At 43.3% G+C, this 25,004-nt stretch overlaps 1 protein-coding gene across 4 annotated transcripts in view; it reads right to left on the reverse strand.

Annotated features, from left to right (window-relative positions):
- The window catches only part of setd9 (SET domain containing 9), a 31,556-nt gene that overhangs the window by 1,791 nt on the left and 4,761 nt on the right, over nt 1–25,004 (reverse strand). For 3 of the 4 annotated variants that reach the window (XM_041898828.2, XM_041898827.2, XM_041898829.2), the window contains 4 exons: nt 16,880–17,035; nt 9,150–9,273; nt 6,890–7,005; nt 6,605–6,710 (listed from right to left, as the gene is read on the reverse strand). In XM_041898828.2, the coding sequence (XP_041754762.1) occupies nt 6,605–6,710; nt 6,890–7,005; nt 9,150–9,273; nt 16,880–17,035 (502 nt within the window). The remainder of the gene's footprint in view (nt 1–6,604; nt 6,711–6,889; nt 7,006–9,149; nt 9,274–16,879; nt 17,036–25,004) is intronic. The other variant, XM_041898830.2, reaches the window with a different exon arrangement.

The following is a 25,004-nucleotide window of genomic DNA, read 5'->3' on the forward strand; positions in this document are numbered from 1 at the left end:
CAAATCTGACCATAACTCTATCCTCCTGATTCCTGCATATAAGCAAAAACTAAAGCAGGAAGCACCAGTGACTCGGTAAATAAGGAAGTGGTCAGATGACGCAGATGCTAAGCTACAGGACAGTTTTTCTAGCACAGACTGGAATATGTTCTGGGATTCCTCCGATAGCATTGAGGAGTACACCACATCAGTCACTGGCTTCATCAATAAGTGCATCGATGACGTCGTCCCCACAGTGACAACCAGAAGCCATGGATTATAGGCAATATCCGCACTGAGCTAAAGGGTAGAGCTGCCGCTTTCAACGAGTGGGACTCTAACCCTGAGGCTTATAAGAAATCCTGCTATGCCCTCCGACGAACCATCAAACAGGCAAAAAGTCAATACAGGACTAAGATTGAATCATACTACACCGGCTCTGACGCTCGTCGCATGTTTCAGGGCTTGCAAACTATTAGACTACAAAGGGAAGTACAGCCGCAAGCTGCCCAGTGACACAAGCCTACGAGACGAGCTAAATCACTTCTATGCTCGCTTCGAGGCAAGCAACACTGAAGCATGCATGAGAGCATCAGCTGTTCCCGATGAATATGTGATCACGCTCTCCGTAGCCAATGTGAGTAAGACTTTTAAGCAGGTCAATATTCAGACGGATTACCAGGACGTGTACTACGAGCATGTGCTGACCAACTGGCAAGTGTCTTCACTGACATTTTCAACATGTCCCTGTCTGAGTCTGTAATACCAACATGTTTCAAGCAGACCACCATAGTCCCTGTGCCCAAGAACACTAAGATAACCTGCCTAAATGACTACCGACCTGTAGCACTTACGTCTGTAGCCATGAAGTGCTTTGAAAGGCTGGTCATGGCTCACATCAACACCATTATCCCAGAAACCCTAGACCCACTCCAATTTGCATACCGCCCCAACAGATCCACAGATGATGCAATCTCTATTGCACTCCACACTGCACTCATTGACTACAGCTCAGCGTTCAACACCATAGTGCCCTCAAAGCTCATCACTAAGCTAAGGACCCTGGGACTAAACAGCTCCCTCTGCAACTGGATCCTGGACTTCCTGACGGGCCACCCCCACGTGGTAAGGGTAGGTAACAACAGATCTGCCACGCTGATCATGGGACCTCAAGTTTAATTTGTGCTCTCGACTGGGCTGTGGACTCGCGGGACCCATCCTCTGCTCACTCGACCACATTTCTTCTCTCTTGACTCAGTGTTTGCGCACGCAATGAGGTTTCATCTCGCGCCGTTAAACTTTTGAATCGGATTTGACTCCATAGCGATGCTTTCCATTGCCTGTCCAGCATAGCTACGCATTATTACATAGAAGAAAACCTAAAACGTCCCAAATCACATTTGAACTTACTCTACCGATTGTCCATGGGGTTGATTCTTATTGGTTTGAAATTTGAGAGAAAATATCAAAGTATTATTTATCTGACTTTGAGATCTGCCGTTGAGATTATTATTAGTTTTTAACCACTTAGATGTTAAGTCCTCTATTTAAGGGACTTGAAGCGGTTCTGGACAGGTTCCAACTGACATTTGTGTACAACGCGCTCTGTGAACGTCGCAGGGTTCAGTGCCTTATAATGCTAGAAAGCCCCATCTGTCAGCTTTCCCCTCCCTCTGAGTGACGGAGGCCAGCCTGGGAGATGGCATATTAAAGGGGACAGTCTAGCGATTTCAGCAATCGTAGTTTCATCTCGCTGTGATATTCTCAACCAGATTTAGAGCTCAACATGAAAGAATACTAAATAATTTTGTAGAATTGAAACACAACCATTTTCTCTTGGTCAATGAGGGACGAAATCACTGCAGACATTTGAATGGTGTCTTTGCGGTCCCACTCCTTACATAATTGTTTTGATTCATTAAAGATATAGTAAAGTGTTGGAAAGACGGGGGTCAAACAGCAGTGGGTCGGATTCAAACCCATGCTGACTCTGGCTGTGGGTTAGGGTCAGCGGCTGGAACACACAGGCCACACCTTTGAGATTTCTATCACCTGGCACATACAGTTGAAGTCGGAAGTTTCCATACACTTAGGCTGGAGTCATTAAAACTCGTTTTCAACCACTCCACAAATTTCTTGTTAACAAACTATAGTTTTGGCAAGTCGGTTAGGGCATCTACTTTGTGCATGACACAAGTAATTTTTCCAACAATTGTTTAGACAGATTATTTCACTTATAATTCACTGTATTACAATTCCAGTGGGTCAGAAGTTCACATACACTATGTTGACTGTGCCTTTAAACAGCTTGGACAATTCCAGAAAATGATGTCATGGCTTTAGAAGCTTCTGATAGGCTAATTGACATAATTTGAGTCAATTGGAGGTGTACCTGTGGATGTATTTCAAGGCCTACCTTCAAACTCAGTGCCTCTTTGCTTGACATCATGGGAAAATCTAAAGAAATCAGCCAAGACCTCAGAAAAATAATTGTAGACCTCCACAAGTCTAGTTCATGCTTGGGAGCAATTTCCAAACGCCTGAAGGTACCACGTTCATCTGTACAAACAATAGTACGCAAGTATAAATACCATGGGACCACGCAGCCGTCATACCTCTCAGGAAGGAGACGCGTTCTGTCTCGTAGAGATGAACGTACTTTGGTGCGAAAAGTGCAAATCAATCCCAGAACAACAGCAAAGGACCTTGTGAAGATGCTGGAGGAAACAGGTACAAAAGCATCTATATCCACAGTAAAACGAGTCCTATATCGACATAACCTGAAAGGCCGCTCAGCAAGGAAGAAGCCACTGCTCCAAAACCACCATAAAAAGGCCAGACTACGGTTTGCAACCGCACATGGGGACAAAGATCCTACTTTTTGGAGAAATGTCCTCTGGTCTGATGAAACAAAAATAGAACTGTTTGGACATAATGACCATCGTTATGTTTGGAGGAAAAAGGGGGGATGCTTGCAAGCCGAAGAACACCATCCCAACCGTGAAGCACGGTGGTGGCAGCATAATGCTGTGGAGGTGCTTTGCTGCAGGAGGAACTGGTGCACTTCACAAAATAGATGGCATCATGAGGAAGGAAAATTATGTGGATATATTGAAGCAACATCTCAAGACATCAGTCAGGAAGTTAAAGCTTGGTCGCAAATGGGTCTTCCAAATGGACAATGACCCCAAGCATACTTCCAAAGTTGTGGCAAAATGGCTTAAGGACAACAAAGTCAAGGTATTGGAGTGGCCATCACAAAGCCCTGACCTCAATCCTATAGAACATTTGTGTGCAGAACTGAAAAAGCGTGTGCCTGACTCAGTTACACCAGCTCTGTCAGGAGGAATGGGCCAAAATTCACCCAACTTATTGTGGGAAGCTTGTGGAAGGCTACCCGAAACGTTTGACCCAAGTTAAACAATTTAAAGGCAAGCTACCAAATACTAATTGAGTGTATGTAAACGTCTGACCCACTGGGAATGTGATGAAAGAAATAAAAGCTGAAATAAATCATTCTCTCTACTATTATTCTGACATTTCACATTCTTAAAATAAAGTGGTGATCCTAACTGACCTAAGACAGGGAATTTTTACTCAGATTAAATGTCAGGAATTGTGAAAAACTGAGTTTAAATATTTGGCCAAGGTGTATGTAAACTTCCGACTTCAACTGTAAGCACAACCATGTAAACGCGTGCAAGACTTTGGTTAGTATGCATTCCGTGCATGTACTTCAGTCTTGTGCACATGCCTTAGGGGATGAGCAAAAAAATATTGATTGCCACACAGAGACCTGCGTTTTGAAGTTGGTTTAATAATACTTTCCTGTGGATATTTTGTCTCAAATTTCGACCCGAATAAGAAGCAACCCCACAGACAATTGGCAGAGTAAGTTCATATATAATTTGATTCAACATTCTTGACAGACAAGGGATGTTTAGGTTTTCTATGTAATAATGCGTGGCTATGCTGGACAGGCAATGGAAAGCGTCACCACATGCCACATCGAGACTAAGCCAGTGCAAGACTGAGTCTGTGTCACACCCTGGCTCTGGGGACTCTATATGTTGAGCCAGGGTGTGTAGATTCTATGTGTTCTAGTTCTGTGTTGTAGTTCTATGTGTTATATTTCTATGTTGGCCAGATTGGTTCCCAATCAGAGGCAACGAGTGTCAGCTGTTGCTGGTTGTCTCTGATTGGGAACCATATTTAAACAGTCTGTTTTTCCCTTAGTGTTTGTGGGATCTTGTTTCCGTTTGGTTTGTTTCCGTGTTGGTTGTGTAAACCGTAGGACTGCACGTTTCGTTTGTTGCTTTGTTGTTTATATTATCACTAAAGATAATAAAGTTCAAGTATGTTTGCAACTAACGCTGCGCATTGGTCTACTCCGTCTAACGAACGTGACAGAAGATCCCACCATACCAGGACCAAGCAGCGTGTCCAGGAGCAGGCAGCCTGGACGTGGGAGCAAATATTGGACGGGCAGGGGTCCTGGACCTGGGAGGAAATCCAGGCCGGGATGGATCGCCGTCCATGGAGTGAGACGGTAGAGGCGCGACGGAGAGAGGAGCAATGGCGTCAACAGTGTCGTCGTCGGACGGACGAGAGGCAACCCCAAAAATTTTTTAGGGGGGGGCATACGGCAGGGGCGACGGGGCAGCAGGAGGCAGCTACAGGGTGTAGTAGGAGGTTAGGTGAGGAGGCCACCAGGTTAAGGGGGCTATTGGCGCAGAGGGAGCAGGAGTTAGTGGTGCAGAGGGTGGAGCTATTGGAGGCGATAAGGGAGAAGGTGAGAATTGAGGCACGGCGAGAGGAACTCGGTAGGCAGCTGAGGGAGCGGAGGGTTATGACGAAACCCAGTCCCGCTCCTCACACCAAGCAAGTGGTGTGCGTCACCAGTCCGGTCCGGCCCGTTCCTGCTCCCCGCACTAAGTGGATGGTGCGCGTCGCCAGCCCGGTCCGGCCTGTTCCTGCTCCTCGCACCAAGCCTACGGTGTGCGTCGCCAGCCCGGCCCGGCCTGTTCCTGCCCCTCGCACCAAGCCTACGGTGCGCGTCGCCAGCCCAGCCCGGCCTGTTCCTGCTCCTCGCACCAAGCCTACGGTGTGCGTCGCCAGCCCGGCCCGGCCTGTTCCTGCCACTCGCACCAAGTCTACGGTGTGCGTCGCCAGCCCGGCCCGGCCTGTTCCTGCCACTCGCACCAAGGCTATGGTGCGCGTCGCCAGCCCGGCCCGGCCCGGCCTGTTCCTGCCACTCGCACCAAAGCTACGGTGCGCGTCGCCAGCCCGGCCCGGCCTGTTCCTGCCACTCGCACCAAGCCAGGGGTGCGAGTCGTCAGCCCGGTCCAGCCCGTTCCTGCTCCACGCACCAAGCCAGGGGTGCGCATCGTCAGCACGGTCCGGCCCGTTCCTGCTCCACGCACCAAGCCAGGGGTGCGCATTGTCAGCCCGGTCCGGCCCGTTCCTGCTCCACGCACCAAGCCAGGGGTGCGCATCGTCAGCCCGGTCCGGCCCGTTGCTGCTCCACGCACCAAGCCAGGGGTGCGCATCGTCAGTCCGGTCCGGCCCGTTCCTGCTCCATGCACCAAGCCAGGGGTGTGCGTCGTCAGTCCGGCACAACCCGTGCCTGGGTCACCGGTGCCTGGTCAGGTACCGGTCAGCTGCTCCACACCAGAGCTGAAGCAATCCGCTCCTACGATGTCCAGTCCAGCTCCAGCCAGCGGGGCCAGATCGGACCAGGGGCGCTACGGGGGGATTATTGGAGGGTGGTGGTCAAGCCCGGAGCCGGAACCGCCTCCGAGGAGGAATGCCCACCCAGCCCTCCCCTGGTTTGTCTATGTTGAGGCGCGGTCGCAGTCCGCGCCTTTGGGGGTGGGGGTACTGTCACACCCTGGCTCTGGGGACTCTATATGTTGAGCCAGGGTGTGTAGATTCTATGTGTTCTAGTTCTGTGTTGTAGTTCTATGTGTTATATTTCTATGTTGGCCAGATTGGTTCCCAATCAGAGGCAACGAGTGTCAGCTGTTGCTGGTTGTCTCTGATTGGGAACCATATTTAAACAGTCTGTTTTTCCCTTAGTGTTTGTGGGATCTTGTTTCCGTTTGGTTTGTTTCCGTGTTGGTTGTGTAAACCGTAGGACTGCACGTTTCGTTTGTTGCTTTGTTGTTTATATTATCACTAAAGATAATAAAGTTCAAGTATGTTTGCAACTAACGCTGCGCATTGGTCTACTCCGTCTAACGAACGTGACAGTCTGGCTCAGAAGACTACTCACTAGTCAACAGTAAAAGCTGCTGTTTGGAAATGGAGCCAAAACAGAAAGTAATTAACATTTGTATTAATACATTTATAGCTATGAAAACAAACAGAAACACTAGGTTTGGTATCCCTGGTATAAAACAGGTTGAGAAACACCCTACTAGCCTAGACCAGAGCCTTATCCATGTTAATAGCTCTGGCCTAGACTTACTGTTAATTGCTCTAAATTACTTATGAGTGAATCAATCCACACAGCTGCTGAATTCATGAATTAACTTTTGAGATTGCAATGGGTGCAGTCAACAGTAACACAAATACTGTAGGAAGTAGGGACCAACATTATTTCAAGCATCCTTTAAATTCTTGCCTTTGTGTGTCATGTCTGTAGTTCACATTGGGAAGGTACTGGCGAAGTTCTAGAGGAAATGCTTCAGGCACATCATACTCCTGATAGCACACATTTGCAGCCCTCTCTGAAAGACGAGTATAATTCCACACAAGAAAATGAATATTTAGATAGTCAGTGGTCACAGATTTCGCAACACTACAGACAGACAATAATTATGTAAAACAGTCTTCATGATATAGAATATAAACGCATATTTGTAGAGAAATATTTAATCTAATTGGGTGAGCAGAGATGTGACGGTACCGTTTGAGCAGTTGTTCACATATTGCCCCACTGCTAGCGGGTTTTCTGTATTGGCTGTCAACCAAGTGATGTCACTCAACCTGAAAGGACCAATCCTGTCTCTTCCACTGCACGACCTGGAAAACATCAATACTTTTAAATATGAATGCTGTCCATCAACATCTGAAAAGAAATTGTCATAGGACAGTCATCAAGCCCTAGGACATTTTTCAGTAACACTTTAATTGACACCCAGCATCATAACACGTTATGACACTGTCATAACCATGTCAAATGTTATGTCCCCCAGATTTTGTGTTAAACACTCTACAACAAAGCTTTCTTAGTATCCAATAAGCTTTCTCTGCCCTTAACCTTCTTCTGAACACCTCCAAAACAAAGGTAATGTGGTTTGGTAAGAAGAATTCCCCTCTCCCCACTGGTGTGATTACTACCTCTGAGGGTTTAGAGCTTGAGGTAGTCACCTCATACAAGTACTTGGGAGTATGGCTAGACGGTACACTGTCCTTCTCTCAGCACATATCAAAGCTGCAGGCTAAGGTTAAATATAGACTTGGTTTCCTCTACCGTAATCGCTCCTCTTTCACCCAAGCTGCCAAACTGACCATCCTACCCATGCTAGATTACGGAGACGCAATTTATAGATCAACAGGTAAGGGTGCTTTCGAGTGACTAGATGTTCTTTACCATTCGGCCATCAGATTTGCCACCAATGCTCCTTATAGGACACATCACTGCACTCTATACTCCTCTGTAAACTGGTTATCTCTGTATACCCGTTGCAAGACTCACTGGTTGATGCTTATTTATAAAAACCCTCTTAGGCCTCACTCTCCCCCTATCTGAGATACCTACTGCAGCCCTCATCCTCCACATACAACACCCGTTATGCCAGTCACATTCTGTTAAAGGTCCCCAAAGCACACACATCCCTGGGTCGCTCCTCTTTTCAGTTCACTGCAGCTAGCGACTGGAACGAGCTGCAAAAAACACTCAAACTGGACAGTTTTATCTCCATCTCTTCATTCAAAGAGTCATTCATGGCCACGCTTACTGACAGTTGTGGCTGCTTTGCGTTATGTATTGTTGTCTCTACCTTCTTGCCTTTGTGCTGTTGTCTTTTCCCAATAATATTTATACCATGTTGTGTTGCTACCATGTTGTTGTCATGTGGTATTGCTACCATGCTGTGTTGTCATGTGTTGCTGCCATGCTATGTTGTTATCTTAGGTCTCTCTTTATGTTGTGTTGTGGTGTCCCTCTTGTGATGTGTTTTGTCCTATATTTTTAATCCCAGCCCCCGTCCCCGCAGGAGGCCTTTTGCCTTTTGGTAGGCCGCCATTGTAAATAAGAATTTGTTGACTTGCTTAGTTAAATAAAGGTTAAATATATATATATATATATTTTTTGATATGTCATAATAGTTGACATAGCCTGTTATAATATGGTCATAACATTGTATGAACTGCCTTAATTTTGCTGTACCCCAGGAAGAGTAGCTGCTGCCTTGGCAGCAGCTAATGGGGATCCATAATCAATACAAATACAAACACTTTCATGACATATTTAGGCCTGTTGTGACATATTGCGTTATTTTATTGCTGGTACTTAAAAACCCACAAAACCTACCACACAAAGCAAAACATTCCATTACACCATATCCTACATGTCAACAGTATGTTTGTTATAGATTTTTCTATTTTTATTGACCATATGAAATGATAATTGTAATCGCGCACACATTGCAATGCTCTGTTGCTGATGACTGGGATGAATGCAGAAGCAGATTTCAGGAGCAGGACAAGACACCCTCTTTTTGACTGATGACTGATATAAGGGCATGTATGTGATAGGCCTATCTGGCTTATATGATTATAATGGTCATAATGCTTATTGACAGTGTCAAAGTGTATTTTCTACAATTTAAAATAAAAATGGTAAATATGATGGAGAAAAAAAACATGACTGTAAATAATTAAATTAAGGATTTAAGAAACAAACTTGAAAACGAAAGGAAAATTCTTGGCAGGGAAAAAACTCATTTGAATAAATGTGGGTTTTGACACCTATGTAGGTGTCATAACCAGCCATAAAATAATGCAATATATGTTCATGACAGTGTTCTGATCATTTTATGACAGGTTATGACAAGTTATGTCACCTGTTATGACATTATGCAATGGTTATGACCGTGTCAAAACGTGTTATGACACTGGGTTTCAAGTAAAGTGTTACCCATTTTTCTATGCCACATTCTCACCTGTACACTATTTTAGAGATGCCTTTGTCATTTCCGTCAATCAAAACATGATCTATGCATCTGAATACAAAAGGGTTTCCAATGGACTGGAAGAGAATGGGCTCATATGCCTGATAGATGGTACCTGCGTGGATAACACAGAAATGAGTCATTCATTCACACAAGGTAAATCACAACACTTGTCCGAGTGATATGCATTTACTTAATTACTTTAAAAAAACATAACTTTCAAAATAACTACAGTGCCTTCGGAAAGTATTCAGACCCCTTGACTTTTTCCACATTTTGTTACGTTACAGCCTTTTTCTAAAATGGATTAAATAAAACATTTAACTCACACAATACCCCATAATGACAAAGCGAAAACAGTTTTTTGTGTGCAAATTTATTACAAATAAAAAACATACCTTATTTACATAAGTATTCAGAACCTTTGCTATGAGACTCGGAATTGAGCTCTGGTGCATCCTATTTCCATTGATCATCCTTGAGATGTTTCTACAACTTGATTGGAGTCCACCTGTGGTAAATTCAATTGATTGGACATGATTTGGAAAGCCACACACCTGTCTATATAAGGTCCCACAGTTGACAGTGCAAAAACCAAGCCATGAGGTCGAAGGAATTGTCCGTAGAGTTCCGAGACAGGATTGTGTCGAGGCACAGATCTAGGGAAGGGTACCAAAAAAATTCTGCAGCATTGAAAGTCCCCAAGAACACGGTGGCCTCCATTATTCTTAAATGGAAGAAGTTTGGAACCACCAAGTCTCTTTCTAGAGCTGGCCGCTGTGCCAAACTGAGCAATCGGGGTAGAAGGGCCTTGGTCAGGGAGGTGACCAAGAACCCAGCGGTCACTCTGACAGAGCTCTAGAGTTCCTCTGTGGAGATGGGAGAAACTTCCAGAAGGACACATATCTCTGCAGCACTCCACCAATCAGGCCTTTATGTTAGAGTGGCCAGACGGAAGCCACTCCTCATTAAAATACACATGACAGCCCGCTTGGAGTTTGCCAAAAGGCATCTAAAGACTCTCAGACCATGAGAAACAAGATTCTCTGGTCTGATGAAACCAATATTCAACTCTTTGGGCTGAATGCCAAGCGTCACGTCTGGAGGAAATCTGGCACCATCCCTATGGTAAAGCATGGTGGTGGCAGCATCATGCGGGGATGTTTTTCAGCGGCAGGGACTGGGAGACTAGTCAGGATCGAGGGAAAGATGAACGGAGCAAAGTATAGAGAGATACTTGATGAAAACCTGCTCCAGAGCGCTCAGGACATCAAACTTGGGCGACGATTCACCTTCCAACAGGACAACGACCCTAAGCACAGCCAAGACAACGCAGGAGTGGCTTCGGGACAAGTCTCTGAAAGTCCTTGAGTGGCCCAGCCAGAGCCCGGACTTGAACACGATCTAACATCTCTGGAGAGACCTGAAAATTGATAGCTGTGCAGCAACACTCCCCATCCAACCTGACAGAGCTTGAGAGGATCTGCAGACAATAATGGGAGAAACTCCACTAATACAGGTGTGCCAAGTTTGTAGCGTCATACCCAAGAAGACTCGATGCTGTACTCGCTGCCAAAGGTGCTTCAACAAAGTACTAAGTAAAGGGTCTGAATACTTATGTAAATGTCATTTTTCCGTTTTTTAAAATAAATTAGCAAACATTTCTAAAAAACAGTTTTTGCTTTGTCATTATGGAGTACTGTGTGTACATTGATGAGGGGAAAAAACAATTGAATCAATTTTGGAATAAAGCTGTAACGTAACAAAATGTGGAAAAAGTAAAGGGGTCTGAATACTTTCCGAAGGCACTGTATGCTATGTCTTAAAAGGGGTACTTTTTAATCTATGGTCTTGCTTATACACTGCTCAAAAAAATAAAGGGAACACTTAAACAACACAATGTAACTCCAAGTCAATCACACTTCTGTGAAATCGAACTGTCCACTTAGGAAGCAACACTGATTGACAATACATTTCACATGCTGTTGTGCAAATGGAATAGACAACAGGTGGAAATTATAGGCAATTAGCAAGACAACCCCAATAAAGGACTGGCTTTGCAGGTGGTGACCACAGACCACTTCTCAGTTCCTATGCTTCCTGGCTGATGTTTTGGTCACTTTTGAGTGCTGGCGGTGCTTTCACTCTAGTGGTAGCATGAGACGGAGTCTACAACCCACACAAGTGGCTCAGGTAGTGCAGCTCATCCAGGATGGCACATCAATGCGAGCTGTGGCAAGAAGGTTTGCTGTGTCTGTCAGCGTAGTGTCCAGAGCATGGAGGCGCTACCAGGAGACAGGCCAGTACATCAGGAGACGTGGAGGAGGCCGTGGGGAGGGCAACAACCCAGCAGCAGGACTGCTACCTCCGCCTTTTTGCAAGGAGGAGCAGGAGGAGCACTGCCAGAGCCCTGCAAAATGACCTCCAGCAGGCCACAAATGTGCATGTGTCTGCTCAAATGGTCAGAAACAGACTCCATGAGGGTGGTATGAGGGCCCGACGTCCACAGGTGGGGGTTGTGCTTACAGCCCAACACCGTGCAGGACGTTTGGCATTTGCCAGAGAACACCAAGCCTGACTGCCATTAGGTACCGAGATGAGATCCTCAGACCCCTTGTGAAACCATATGCTGGTGCGGTTGGCCCTGGGTTCCTCCTAATGCAAGACAATGCTAGACCTCATGTGGCTGGAGTGTGTCAGCAGTTCCTGCAAGAGGAAGGCATTGATGCTATGGACTGGCCCGCCCGTTCCCCAGACCTGAAACCAATTGAGCACATCTGGGACATCATGTCTCGCTCCATCCACCAACGCCACGTTGCACCACAGACTGTCCAGGAGTTGGCAGATGCTTTAGTCCAGGTCTGGGAGGAGATCCCTCAGGAGACCATCCGCCACCTCATCAGGAGCATGCCCAGGTGTTGTAGGGAGGTCATACAGGCACGTGGAGGCCACACACACTACTGAGCCTCATTTTGACTTGTTTTAAGGACATTACATCAAAGTTGGATTAGCCTGTAGTGTGGTTTTCCACTTTAATTTTGAGGGTGACTCCAAATCCAGACCTCCATGGGTTGATAAATTTGATTTCCATTGATAATTTTTGTGTGATTTTGTTGTCAGCACATTCAACTATGTAAAGAAAAAAGTATTTAATAAGATTATTTCATTCATTCAGATCTAGGATGTGTTATTTTAGTGTTCCCTTTATTTTTTTGAGTACATGAGTATAAATACGTATCCCTCTTCTTAGGTCGGTGTTATGATAAATGATGGTTTGTCGGGACTGATGGTTTGTACGGTTGTGGCCATCAGTACAGCTCCATCTAGTCGTCGTGTTGGGGATAACAGTTGTTGACAACTGCATCATTTTAGCTAAGCCTAACCCTTGTCCTTATATGTATTTTTATATATATAAAAAAATATAAATAATTAACTCCAGATACAAAACGTATACATACGAACAACTTACAGACACACAAACAATGACTACATCTCATCTGCCCAGACCCACATGCTCACACCCCCATCCCTAGTGCCTGCATTATTGTTTGCCACTTGGCCTTAAATTGTGCCAATTTGTTCTTCTCGGTCGCCCATGCTATTTCAAGAATAAATCATTTGATTTTTCCATTGTATTCCATTGTGATTTCCACGTTTTTAGTATACGTTTTTTCAGAATGAGTGATAAGAGAATTGTCCAGCCCATTGGGACATATGCCATGTCTTGAAATATGCAGTTTACATTGTAATACTTCAGACAGCCAACTTTCTAGCTCCGTCCACATCTTCTGGACTTTATAGCATTCACAGAAAGCATGGTTTATTGAGTCATTATTAGTTTTACACTTAAGACATGACTCTGCCGTTGGGCTGTAGAATTTGTGAATTCTGAGTCTTGTATAATACATTTATACTGGATTAAGTGTACATTTTAGTTAACTGTAATTTCGTTATTTATGCTCCAACTTTCCCTCCATCTTGTGCCAACACCAGTTATTTTTAAGTCTTGGTTCCAATAGTTAATATTATTTTGGTCAGCCCAAAATTACTTTTTTTATTCTGTAATGGAAATCAATGTATTTCCTGTTACCAAGTCATTTACGGTTTCTATGCATTTAGTTTTCCATGTGGACCAATTTATCAGTGAATTCTGAAAAGCTATCCAAGGATTGTTGCATAAGGTTGTGTTTTTAGGGAGTGATATTGATATTCTTGTAGAATACGTTTCATTTTCCTACACATTGTAGCTTTATCCTTTGAAAATAGACACGTAAAAAGATTCTGGGGATGAGCATGCACATCTTAAATATGTAACCATTGTTCCTCTTTATTGCATTTAACTATATGTCACAAGTAAAAGCCTTGAGATCATCATACCCCTAATGTACACCTTAAAGGCATCCCAAATTATATCAGGGGTTGGTTTTTCTCTGTCCTCTGTCCTCATTTGTAATGGTAAAAGGTTTACATTTTTTCGTTTACGTATTTAATACATTTTGGGTCCAGAAGATGCGCTCTGTTCATTCTCCTAACTGTTGCAAAGTATATTTTCTATTGGTGTAATTAAACATGATACCAGAGAATGATCCGATATTACTATATCATACATTTTTGAATCCAGTAAATTGTTGAGTGCATTTTTGGAAATAAAAATGTAGTCAATTCTTGAATAGCTTTTCTTACTTTGAGAAAAAAATTATTAGTATTTTGTAATTGGAAACAATAATCTCCAGGTGTCCTGTAAATCATTTGTAGAGATGAACATTTTCAGCCTCTTTGGAGGCTCCCTAAATGTGCCTTTTTCATTACTACATCTATCAATCTTATTGAATGTATAATTTAGGTCACCTGCTAAAATAATAGTTCCTGTCTGGATTTGATCTAATATAGCTTGAATTCTAAAAACACCAGATTTGCCCCTTGTGAGATATACAATAAAATCAATGTGTATTTTTCACCATGTAAGGTACAATTCAACATTAGAAAACTGCCTTCTTGGTCCATGTGCTGGGATATAAGGAAGAATGGTGTATTCTTATTTATAAGGATGCCTACACTTCTGCTGTTACTACAGTAAGTTGCAGCATAGGCCTCTCCAACAGTTAGACAATAGAGACTAGATTGTATTGGGGGGAGGAGGAAGGAATATTGTCTCAATTTACGATAAGCTGTTCTTGAGCATCACTGTATGTAGCCTACTGTGCTTACGTTTTTTCCGCTTCTGCCTCTCCTCAGGACACTGGGCTCTCTTTCAACTGGAAAGGTTTCATGCAGCCTGCTCAGGGCTTCATCGGTGCATGTGAACTCCATTCTCTGTGTTCCCTTCCATACCCACAGTACTGCTGGGAATCGGAGTTGAGACTTGATTCCTTTTTTCCTCCAGTGACTGTCTGATCGGAATTAATTGCTTGCGTTTATTCCTCAGCCTAGCAGACAGGTTCTGGACAAATCGAATGGACTGGCGCTGGACCTTGATCTCCTTTCCCTCCTGTGCCCTCAGAATGTTGACTTTGGTCTGATAGTTCCACAGCTTACAGATTTCCATGCAAGGGTATTTAGGGTTATTTTGCTTCATTCTGATCCGATGGCATCGCTCTAGATGCTCCGGTGATACATCCACGCCAAGCTCCTCCGATATCAGCTTGATCGGTCCCCTTTTTTCTCATCTTCCAGTAGGGACAATATTCTCATATTATTTTGTCTCAATCTGTTTTCTAGCTGATTCAGTTAATCTTTTAAAGTTTGCACCTTTGTTTCCAGAAGGCCAATTTTGTTGTCTTGTTCGTCCACAGGCCCGCCCTGTATATGCATATCTGACACAAGACTACTTTCCTTTCGAGCAAATCAACTTTTTTAACAACAGATTGTACGTTTGTTTGTTTTGGTGAGCTTTCAGAGCATTTTAGCTATGTTTTCCTGGATATCCTTCAGCTGTTCGTTGCTCTCATTTGCATCTCCAAGTCGTTCTTTGTCTTCTCCTCTAAGGGAAGCCATGGCTTGTTGGGTTCGAGTCTCAGAGTCGCTTTACTCATAGATTGGTTCGCTGTTGTGTATAACTGACCGCTCACTCCTGGTTGCTTGGGGATATATTGATCTATCGATTTTTAAGGCTTAATTTAGACTATGTTGTCTGGCTTCTACATATAATCACAGTTTTGACGGTACAAAACGGCGCTACCATCTCTCCATGCGTCCTATCGGTACGTGCATGCGCCATAACCCTTTTCCTAACCTTATTTTCCTAACCTGTTGCGTTAATTCTCATAACCTGCTACGTAATGTCACTTCTGTCCGTAGCTGGTTTGGCTTAGCTAAAATGCTACAATTGTCAACAAACCATCAGTATCACCACACCGGAATTCAATACGATCGCGGGCTGTCGACAATGCAGCTTTTAAAGGCAATATTCCCGTGTTCACAGAGATCACATTCATGGTAACAGTGGATTTCCACTGGAGATGATGAAACAACGGAAGCCATGCATTTTCAATGGAAGACAAGCGAGGTGGTGGGGGACCGTTAGGCGAGGCAAGCATGGGTGAGGGAGCATGAACAGGGCGGGACCTAAGCTGGGGAAAGCTGAACTTCAAAATGGTATTAATAATATGCCATTTAGCAGACGCTTTTATCCAAAGCGACTTACAGTCATGTGTGCATACATTTTTACGTATGGGTGGTCCCGGGGATCGAACCCACTACCCTGGCATTACAAGCGCCATGCTCTACCAATTGAGCTACAGAGGACCACGTATTCCAATACATTTTTGAAAGTTGAAGCTCATTTACTGAATTTCTATGCAATTGAAAAACTGCTATTTGGAGAACAGCTAAATCAAGCAAAAATGACGCCAACCATTATCACCTTGGCTTCTGTAGCTTCATTCACCTCAGTCGATCTACCAACACATAACCTGCTAGCTATAGGGGAGAGTGGGGTAAGTTGACCCACCCTTGTTTCTAGGAAACCATTCACAAAATTAATAATTTGATCAAATATTAAGAAAGAGGTCATCATTTCATGGAGTCTGTGAAAGAAGAAACCACATGGAAAAAGTGGTAATCAAGTTCATATCCCAGCGATAAAAGTACAAAGTGTTTGTTAGGCGTTAAGTCTGTGTTAAAAGATGCTTAAAATGAATAAAAGACAAAAAAGCGATTGTGATTGCGTTTTAAAAAGGTTGCGGTAATATTTCATTCAGTACAGAAATTTGTAGGCCTGTCCGGTGGCTCAACTTACCCCATATCTGGGGTAAGTTGTGCCAAGAGACCACTTTTTTTCTGACAATCTATGTTTTCAAAACTGTAATGTTTACATGAATTCTGATTATTTCCAGGGATACACAACATCTTGAACTATATGTAGATATCTTTGTTAGAAAGAATGCTGTATTTCCCTTGACAGAGTGATGCTGAATGTAAAAAACAGCTCAACTTACCCCACTCTCCCCTACAATTAGCCACTATGTTGCTCATACAGTATAAGACTGACAGACTGAGTGAGAATGCTTCTAAGTTCACACTCACACATATTTGGATCATGTATTTGAAACCCCTCTCAATAATAGTAACAATGTAATGTTATACCCCTGAAAGGGGGGGAAATATGAGAAAAACACATAGCATATGTGGGCTCAATTGGAAATTGCCTTTAAATGGTGCATTGTGGACAGGCGCGATCAGACTGAATCCCGGCCTTAGTCATCATCATTGGTGAGAATTACCTGGGTACATGGCCACTGTAGTTCCTTTAGGCACAAAGCCCCTGGTAACAAAGACTCCGGTTCCAGCGAACGGCAAGGAACTCGGCTTCCGCTCAATACAGAACCCAACCGTGTTTAACATCGTCTCGATGGGCCTATGCACTCCTTCTGGTTCTCCTGTTTCATATTATAATAATTAGTCATGCATTTCAGGAAATCATGTTCCATATGGTCAGCCCCAGCGGGATATTTGAAAGACAGGTATAAAAAGGAAGACATGCACAATTAATAGTGCTGAGAAGGGAATGGTACAGATTGTTATTTTTGTATGTATAGGATGTGTGCTCTTGAGTTGGCTCATCATCATTATCTTGACTGTTCTTGAATAACAAATAGTTTTAAAAATTTGAACATGGTATAGAGTTACACATATAACATTAATATACACGGAGTGTACAAAACATTAGGAACACATGCTCTTTCCATGACATAGACTGACCAGGTGAATCCAGGTGAAAGCTATGATCCCTTATTGATGTCCCTTATTAAATCCACTTCAAATCAGTGTAAATGAAGAGGAGGAGATTTTTAAGTCTTGAGACATGGATTGTGTACAGTGAGGGAAAAAATTATTTGATCCCCTGCCGATTTTATACGTTTGCCCACTGACAAAGACATGATCAGTCTATCATTTTAATGGTAGGTTTATTTGAACAGTGAGAGACAGAATAACAACAACAAAAATCCAGAAAAACGCATGTCAAAAATGTTATAAATTGATTTGCATTTTAATGAGGGAAATACAGTGGGGAAAAAAAGTATTTAGTCAGCCACCAATTGTGCAAGTTCACCCACTTAAAAAGATGAGCGAGGCCTGTAATTTTCATCATAGGTACACGTCAACTATGACAGACAAATTGAGGAAAAAAAATCCAGAAAATCACATTGTAGGATTTTTTATGAATTTATTTGCAAATTATGGTGGAAAATAAGTATTTGGTCACGTACAAACAAGCAAGATTTCTGGCTCTCACAGACCTGTAACTTCTTCTTTAAGAGGCTCCTCTGTCCTCCACTCGTTACCTGTATTAATGGCACCTGTTTGAACTTGTTATCAGTATAAAAGACACCTGTCCACAACCTCAAACAGTCACACTCCAAACTCCACTATGGCCAAGACCAAAGAGCTGTCAAAGGACACAAGAAACAAAATTGTAGACCTGCACCAGGCTGGGAAGACTGAATCTGCAATAGGTAAGCAGCTTGGTTTGAATAAATCAACTGTGGGAGCAATTATTAGGAAATGGAAGACATACAAGACCACTGATAATCTCCCTCGATCTGGGGCTCCACGCAAGATCTCACCCCGTGGGGTCAAAATGATCACAAGAACGGTGAGCAAAAATCCCAGAACCACACAGGGGGACCTAGTGAATGACCTGCAGAGAGCTGGGACCAAAGTAACAAAGCCTACCATCAGTAACACACTACGCCGCCAGGGACTCAAATCCTGCAGTGCCAGACGTGTCCCCCCTGCTTAAGCCAGTACATGTCCAGGCCCGTCTGAAGTTTGCTAGAGTGCATTTGGATGATCCAGAAGAGGATTGGGAGAATGTCATATGGTCAGATGAAACCAAAATAGAACTTTTTGGTAAAAACTCAACTCGTCGTGTTTGGAGGACAAAGAATGCTGAGTTGCATCCAAAGAACACCATACCTACTGTGAAGCATGGGGGTGGAAACATCATGCTTTGGGGCTGTTTTTCTGCAAAGGGACCAGGACGACTGATCCGTGTAAAGGAAAGAATGAATGGGGCCATGTATCGTGAGATTGAGTGAAAACCTCCTTCCATCAGCAAGGGCATTGAAGATGAAACGTGGCTGGGTCTTTCAGCATGACAATGATCCCAAACACACCGCCCGGGCAATGAAGGAGTGGCTTCGTAAGAAGCATTTCAAGGTCCTGGAGTGGCCTAGCCAGTCCCCAGATCTCAACCCCATAGAAAATCTTTGGAGGGAGTTGAAAGTCTGTGTTGCCCAGCGACAGCCCCAAAACATCACTGCTCTAGAGGAGATCTGCATGGAGGAATGGGCAAAAATACCAGCAACAGTGTGTGAAAACCTTGTGAAGACTTACAGAAAACGTTTGACCTGTGTCATTGCCAACAAAGGGTATATAACAAAGTATTGAGAAACTTTTGTTATTGACCAAATACTTATTTTCCACCATAATTTGCAAATAAATTCATAAAAAATCCTACAATGTGATTTTCTGGATTCTTTTTCCTCATTTTGTCTGTCATAGTTGACGTGTACCTATGATGAAAATTACAGGCCTCTCTCATCTTTTTAAGTGGGAGAACTTGCACAATTGGTGGCTGACTAAATACTTTTTTTCCCCACTGTAAGTATTTGACCCCTCTGCAAAACATGACTAAGTACTTGGTGGCAAAACTCTTGTTGGCAATCACAGAGGTCAGACGTTTCTTGTAGTTGGCCACCAGGTTTGCACACATCTCAGGAGGGATTTTGTCCCACTCCTCTTTGCAGATCTTCTCCAAGTCATTAAGGTTTCAAGGCTGACATTTGGGAACTCGAACCTTCAGCTCCCTCCACAGATTTTCTATGGGATTAAGGTCTGGAGACTGGCTAGGCCATTCCAGGACCTTAATGTGCTTCTTCTTGAGCCACTCCTTTGTTGCCTTGGCCGTGTGTTTTGGGTCATTGTCATGCTGGAATACTCATCCACAACCCATTTTCAATGCCCTGGCTGAGAGAAGGAGGTTCTCACCCAAGATTTGACGATGCATGGCCCCGTCCATCGTCCCTTTGATGCGGTGAAGTTGTCCTGTCCCCTTAGCAGAAAAACACCCCCAAAGCATAATGTTTCCACCTCCATGTTTGATGGTGGGGATGGTGTTCTTGGGGTCATAGGCAGCATTCCTCCTCCTCCAAACACGGCGAATTGAGTTGATGCCAAAGAGCTCGATTTTGGTCTCATCTGACCACAACACTTTCACCCAGTTCTCCTCTGAATCATTCAGATGTTCATTGGCAAACTTCAGACGGGCCTGTATATGTGCTTTCTTGAGCAGGGGGACCTTGCGGGCGCTGCAGGATTTCAGTCCTTCACGGCGTAGTGTGTTACCAATTGTTTTCTTGGAGACTATGGTCCCAGCTGCCTTGAGATCATTGACAAGATCCTCCTGTGTAGTTCAGGGCTGATTCCTCACCGTTCTCATGATCATTGCAACTCCACGAGGTGAGATCTTGCATGGAGCCCCAGGCCGAGGGAGATTGACAGTTATTTTGTGTTTCTTCCATTTGCTAATAATCGCACCAACTGTTGTCACCTTCTCACCAAGCTGTTTGGCGATGGTCTTGTAGCCCATTCCAGCCTTGTGTAGGTCTACAATCTTGTCCCTAACATCCTTGGAGAGCTCTTTGGTCTTGGCCATGGTGGAGAGCTTGGAATCTGATTGATTGATTGCTTCTGTGGACAGGTGTCTTTTATACAGGTAACAAGCTGAGATTAGGAGCACTCCCTTTAAGAGTGTGCTCCTAATCTCAGCTCGTTACCTGTATAAAAGACACCTGGGAGCCAGAAATCTTTATGATTGAGAGGGGGTCAAATACTTATTTCCCTCATTAAAATGCAAATCAATTTATAACATTTTTGACATGCGTTTTTTCTGGATTTTTTTGTTGTTATTCTGTCTCTCACTGTTCAAATAAACCTACCATTAAAATTATAGACTGATCATTTATTTGTTAGTGGGCAAACGTACAAAATCAGCAGGGGATCAAATACTTTTTTCCCTCACTGTATATATAATTTATTTTTTTATTTATTTTAAATGACAAAAATTGCCAGATCAAAATGTGTATATTTTCAATATTCATGTTTATATTTTTCAATATTCAGATTTTTTTTTTTTGGGGTGAGGGAAATCAAAATACTACTCATATAACAGAGCAAGCGGTAAAGCTTCATATGACACCAATGTTTGCTTTGTAACACCTGCTGACAAAACATTATGTAGTCTTAAAGGAAGCCTGGGTAAGGCAACATTTCATAAATATGCCAAATTTGAGTAATTGTTTCTCAATTATCCTTTTACATACAGTGCATTCGGAAAGTATTCAGACCCCTTGACTTTTTCCACATTTTGTTATGTTAGTCTTATTCTAAAATGGATTAAATTGTTTTTTTTCTCCATCATCAATTTACATACAATACCCCATAATGACAAAGCAAAAACAGTTTTATTTTGAAATTTTTGCTAATTTATAAAAAATAAAAAATCGGAAATATCACATTTACATAAGTATTCAGACCCTTTACTCAGCACTTTGTTCAAGCACCTTTGGCAGTGATTACAGCCTCAAGTCTTCTTGGGTATGACACTACAAGCTTGGCACACCTGTATTTGGGGAGTTTCTCCCAGTCCCTGAAAAACATCCCCACAGCATGATGCTGCCACCACCATGCTTCACCGTAGGGATGGTGGCAGGTTTCCTCCAGACGTGACGCTTGGCATTCAGGCCAAAGAGTTCAATCTTGGTTTCATCAGACCAGAGAATCTTGTTTCTCATGGTCTGAGAGTCCTTTAGGTGCCTTTTGGCAAACTCCAAGCGGGCTGTCATGTGCCTTTTACTGAGAAGTGGCTTCCGTCTGGCCACTTTACATTTACATTTACATTTTACATTTTAGTCATTTAGCAGACGCTCTTATCCAGAGCGACTTACAGTTAGTGAATACATATTTTTTTATACTGGCCCCCGTGGGAATCGAACCCACAACCCTGCCATTGCAAACACCATGCTCTATCAACTGAGCTACATCCCTGCCGGCCATTCCCTCCCCTACCCTGGACGACGCTGGGCCAATTGTGCGCCGCCCATGAGTCTCCCGGTCGCGGCCGGCTGCGACAGAGCCTGGATTCGAACCAGGATCTCTAGTGGCACAGTTAGCACTGCGATGCAGTGCCTTAGACCACTGCGCCACTCAGGAGACATGAAAGCCTGATTGGTGGAGTGCTGCAGAGATGGTTGTCCTTCTGGAAGGATCTCCCGTCTCCACAGGGGAACACTGGAGCTCTTTCAGATTGACCATCAGGTTCTTGGTCACCTCCCTGACCAAGGCCCTTCTCCCCGATAGCTCAGTTTGGCCGGGCGGCCAGCTCTAGAAAGAGACTTGGTGGTTTCAAACATCTTCCATTTAAGAATTATGGAGGCCACTGTGTTCTTGGGGACCTTCAATGCTGCAGAAATGTTTTGGTACCCTTCCCCAGATCTGTGCCTTGACACAATCCTGTCTCAGAGCTCTACGGACAATTCCTTCAACCTCATGGCTTGGTTTTTGGTCTGACATGCACTGTCAACTGTGGGACCTTATATAGACAGTTGTGTGCCTTTCCAAATGATGTCCAATGCACTGAATTTACCACAGGTGGACTCCAATCAAGTTGTAGAAACATCTCAGGGATAATCAATGGAAACAGGATGCACCTGAGCTCAATTTCCAGTCTCATAGCAAAGGGTCTGAATACTTCCAGTACCAGTCAAAAGTTTGGACACACCTACTCATTCAAGGGTCTTTCTTTATTTTTATTACTATTTTCTACATTGTAGAATACTAGTGAAGACATCAAAACTATGAAATAACACATATGGAATCATGTAGTAACCAAAGAAAGTGTTAAACAAATCAAAATATATTTTATATTTGAGATTCTTCAAAGTAGCCACCCTTTGCCTTGATGACAGCTTTGCACACTCTTGGCATTCTCTCAACCAGCTTCATGAGATAGTCACCTGGAATTGATTTCAATTAACAGGTGTGCCTTCTTAAAAGTTAATTTGTGGAATTTCTTTCCTTCTTAATGCATTTGAGCCAATCAGTTTTGTTGTGACATGGTAGGGGTGGTATACAGAACATAGCCTTATTTGGTAAAATACCAAGTCCATATTATGGCAAGAACAGCTCAAATAAGCAAAGAGAAACGACAGTCCATCTTTACTTTAAGACATGAAGGTCAGTCAATCCGGAAAATTACAATAACTTTTAAGGTTTCTTCAAGTGCAGTCGCAAAAACCATCAAGCACTATGATGAAACTGGCTCTCTGCTGCAGAGGATAAGTTCATTAGCGTTATCAGCCTCAGAAATTGCAGCCCAAATAAATGCTTCAGAGTTCAAGTAACAGAAACATCTCAACATCAACTCTTCAGAGGAGACTGTGTGAATCAAGCCTTCATGGTCGAACTGCTGCAAATAAATTACTAAAGGACACCAATAAGAAGACGAGACTTGCTTGGGCCAAGAAACACAAGCAATGGACATTAGACCGGTGGAAATCTGTCTTTTGGTTCCAACCGCCGTGTCTTTGTGAGACGCAGAGTAGGTGAACGGATGATCTCTGCATGTGTGGTTCCCACCGATGGTGTGGGGGTGCTTTGCTGGTGACACTGTCTGTGATTTATTTAGAATTCAAGGCACTCTTAACCAGCATGGCTACCACAGCATTCTGCAGCGATACGCCATCCCATCTGGTTTGCGTTTTTTTTCTCACCTTTATTTAACCAGGTAGGCCAGTTGAGAACAAGTTCTCATTTACAACTGCGACCTGGCCAAGATAAAGCAAAGCAGTGCGATAAAAACAACAACACAGAGTTACACATGGGATAAACAAAACATACAGTCAATAATACAATAGAAAATCTATATACAGTGTGTGCAAATGTAGTAAGTTATGGAGGTAAGGCAATAAATAGGCCATAGTGCACAATAATTACAATTTAGTATTAACACTGGAATGATAGATGTGCAGAATATGATGTGCAAATAGAGATACTGGGGTGCAAATGAGCAAAATAAATAACAATATGGGGATGAGGTAGTTGCGTGGGCTAATTACAGATGGGCTGTGTACAGGTGCAGTGATCGGTAAGCTGCTCTGACAACTGATGCTTAAAGTTAGTGAGGGAGATAAGAGTCTCCAGCTTCAGAGATTTTTGCAGTTCGTTCCAGTCATTAGCAGCTTAGTATGACTATCATTTGTTTTTCAACAGGACAATGACCCAACACACTTCTAGGCTGTGTAAGGGTTATTTGACCAAGAAGGAGAGTGATGAAGTGCTGCATCAGATGACCTGACCTCCACAATCACCAGACCTCAAACCAATTGAGATGGTTTGGGATGAGTTGGACTGCAGAGTGAAAGAAAAGCAGCCAAAAAGTGCTCAGCATATGTGGGAACACCTTCAAGACTGTTGGAAAAGCATTCCTAATGAAGCTGTGTTGTGAGAATGCCAAGAGTGTACAAAGCTGTCATCAAGGCAAAAGGTGGCTACTTTGAAGAATCTAAAATATTTTTTGATTTGTTTAACACTTCTTTGGTTACTACATAATTCCATATATGTTATTTCAAAGTTTTGATGTCTTCACTATTATTCTACAATGTAGAAAATAGTAAAAATAAAGAAAAACCCTTGAATGAGTAGGTGTGTCTAAACTTTTGACTGGAACTGTATGTATTACTTTTTCCACATTTTGTTACATAACAGCCTTATTCTAAAATTTATTAAATACTTTTCCCCCCCATCAATCTACAAACAATACCCCATAATGACAAAGCGAAAACAGGTTTTTAGAAATGTTTAGAAATGTATTAAAAATAAAAAAACAGAAATACCTTATTTACATAAGTATTCAGACCCTTTGCTATGAGACTCGAAATTGAGCTCAGGTTCATCCTGTTTCCATTGATCATCCTTGAGATGTTTCTACAACTTGATTGGAGTCCACCTGTGGTAAATTAAATTGATTGGACATGATTTGGAAAGCCACACACCTGTCTATATAAGCTCCCACAGTTGACAGTGCATGTAAGAGCAAAAACCAAGCCATGAGGTCGAAGGAATTGTCCGAGACTTGTGTCGAGGCACAGATCTGGGGAAGGGTACCAAAATAATTCTGCAGCATTGAAGGTCCCCAAGAACACAGTGGCCTCCGTCATTCTTAAATGGAAGAAGTTTGAAACCACCAAGACTCTTCCTAGAGCTGGCCTCCCGGCCAAACTGAGTAATCGGGGGAGAAGGGCCTTGGTCAGGGAGGTGACCAAGAACCCAATGGTCACTCTGACA

This window comes from Coregonus clupeaformis, chromosome 15, assembly GCF_020615455.1.
Source record: "Coregonus clupeaformis isolate EN_2021a chromosome 15, ASM2061545v1, whole genome shotgun sequence".
Classification (NCBI taxonomy): domain Eukaryota; kingdom Metazoa; phylum Chordata; class Actinopteri; order Salmoniformes; family Salmonidae; genus Coregonus; species Coregonus clupeaformis.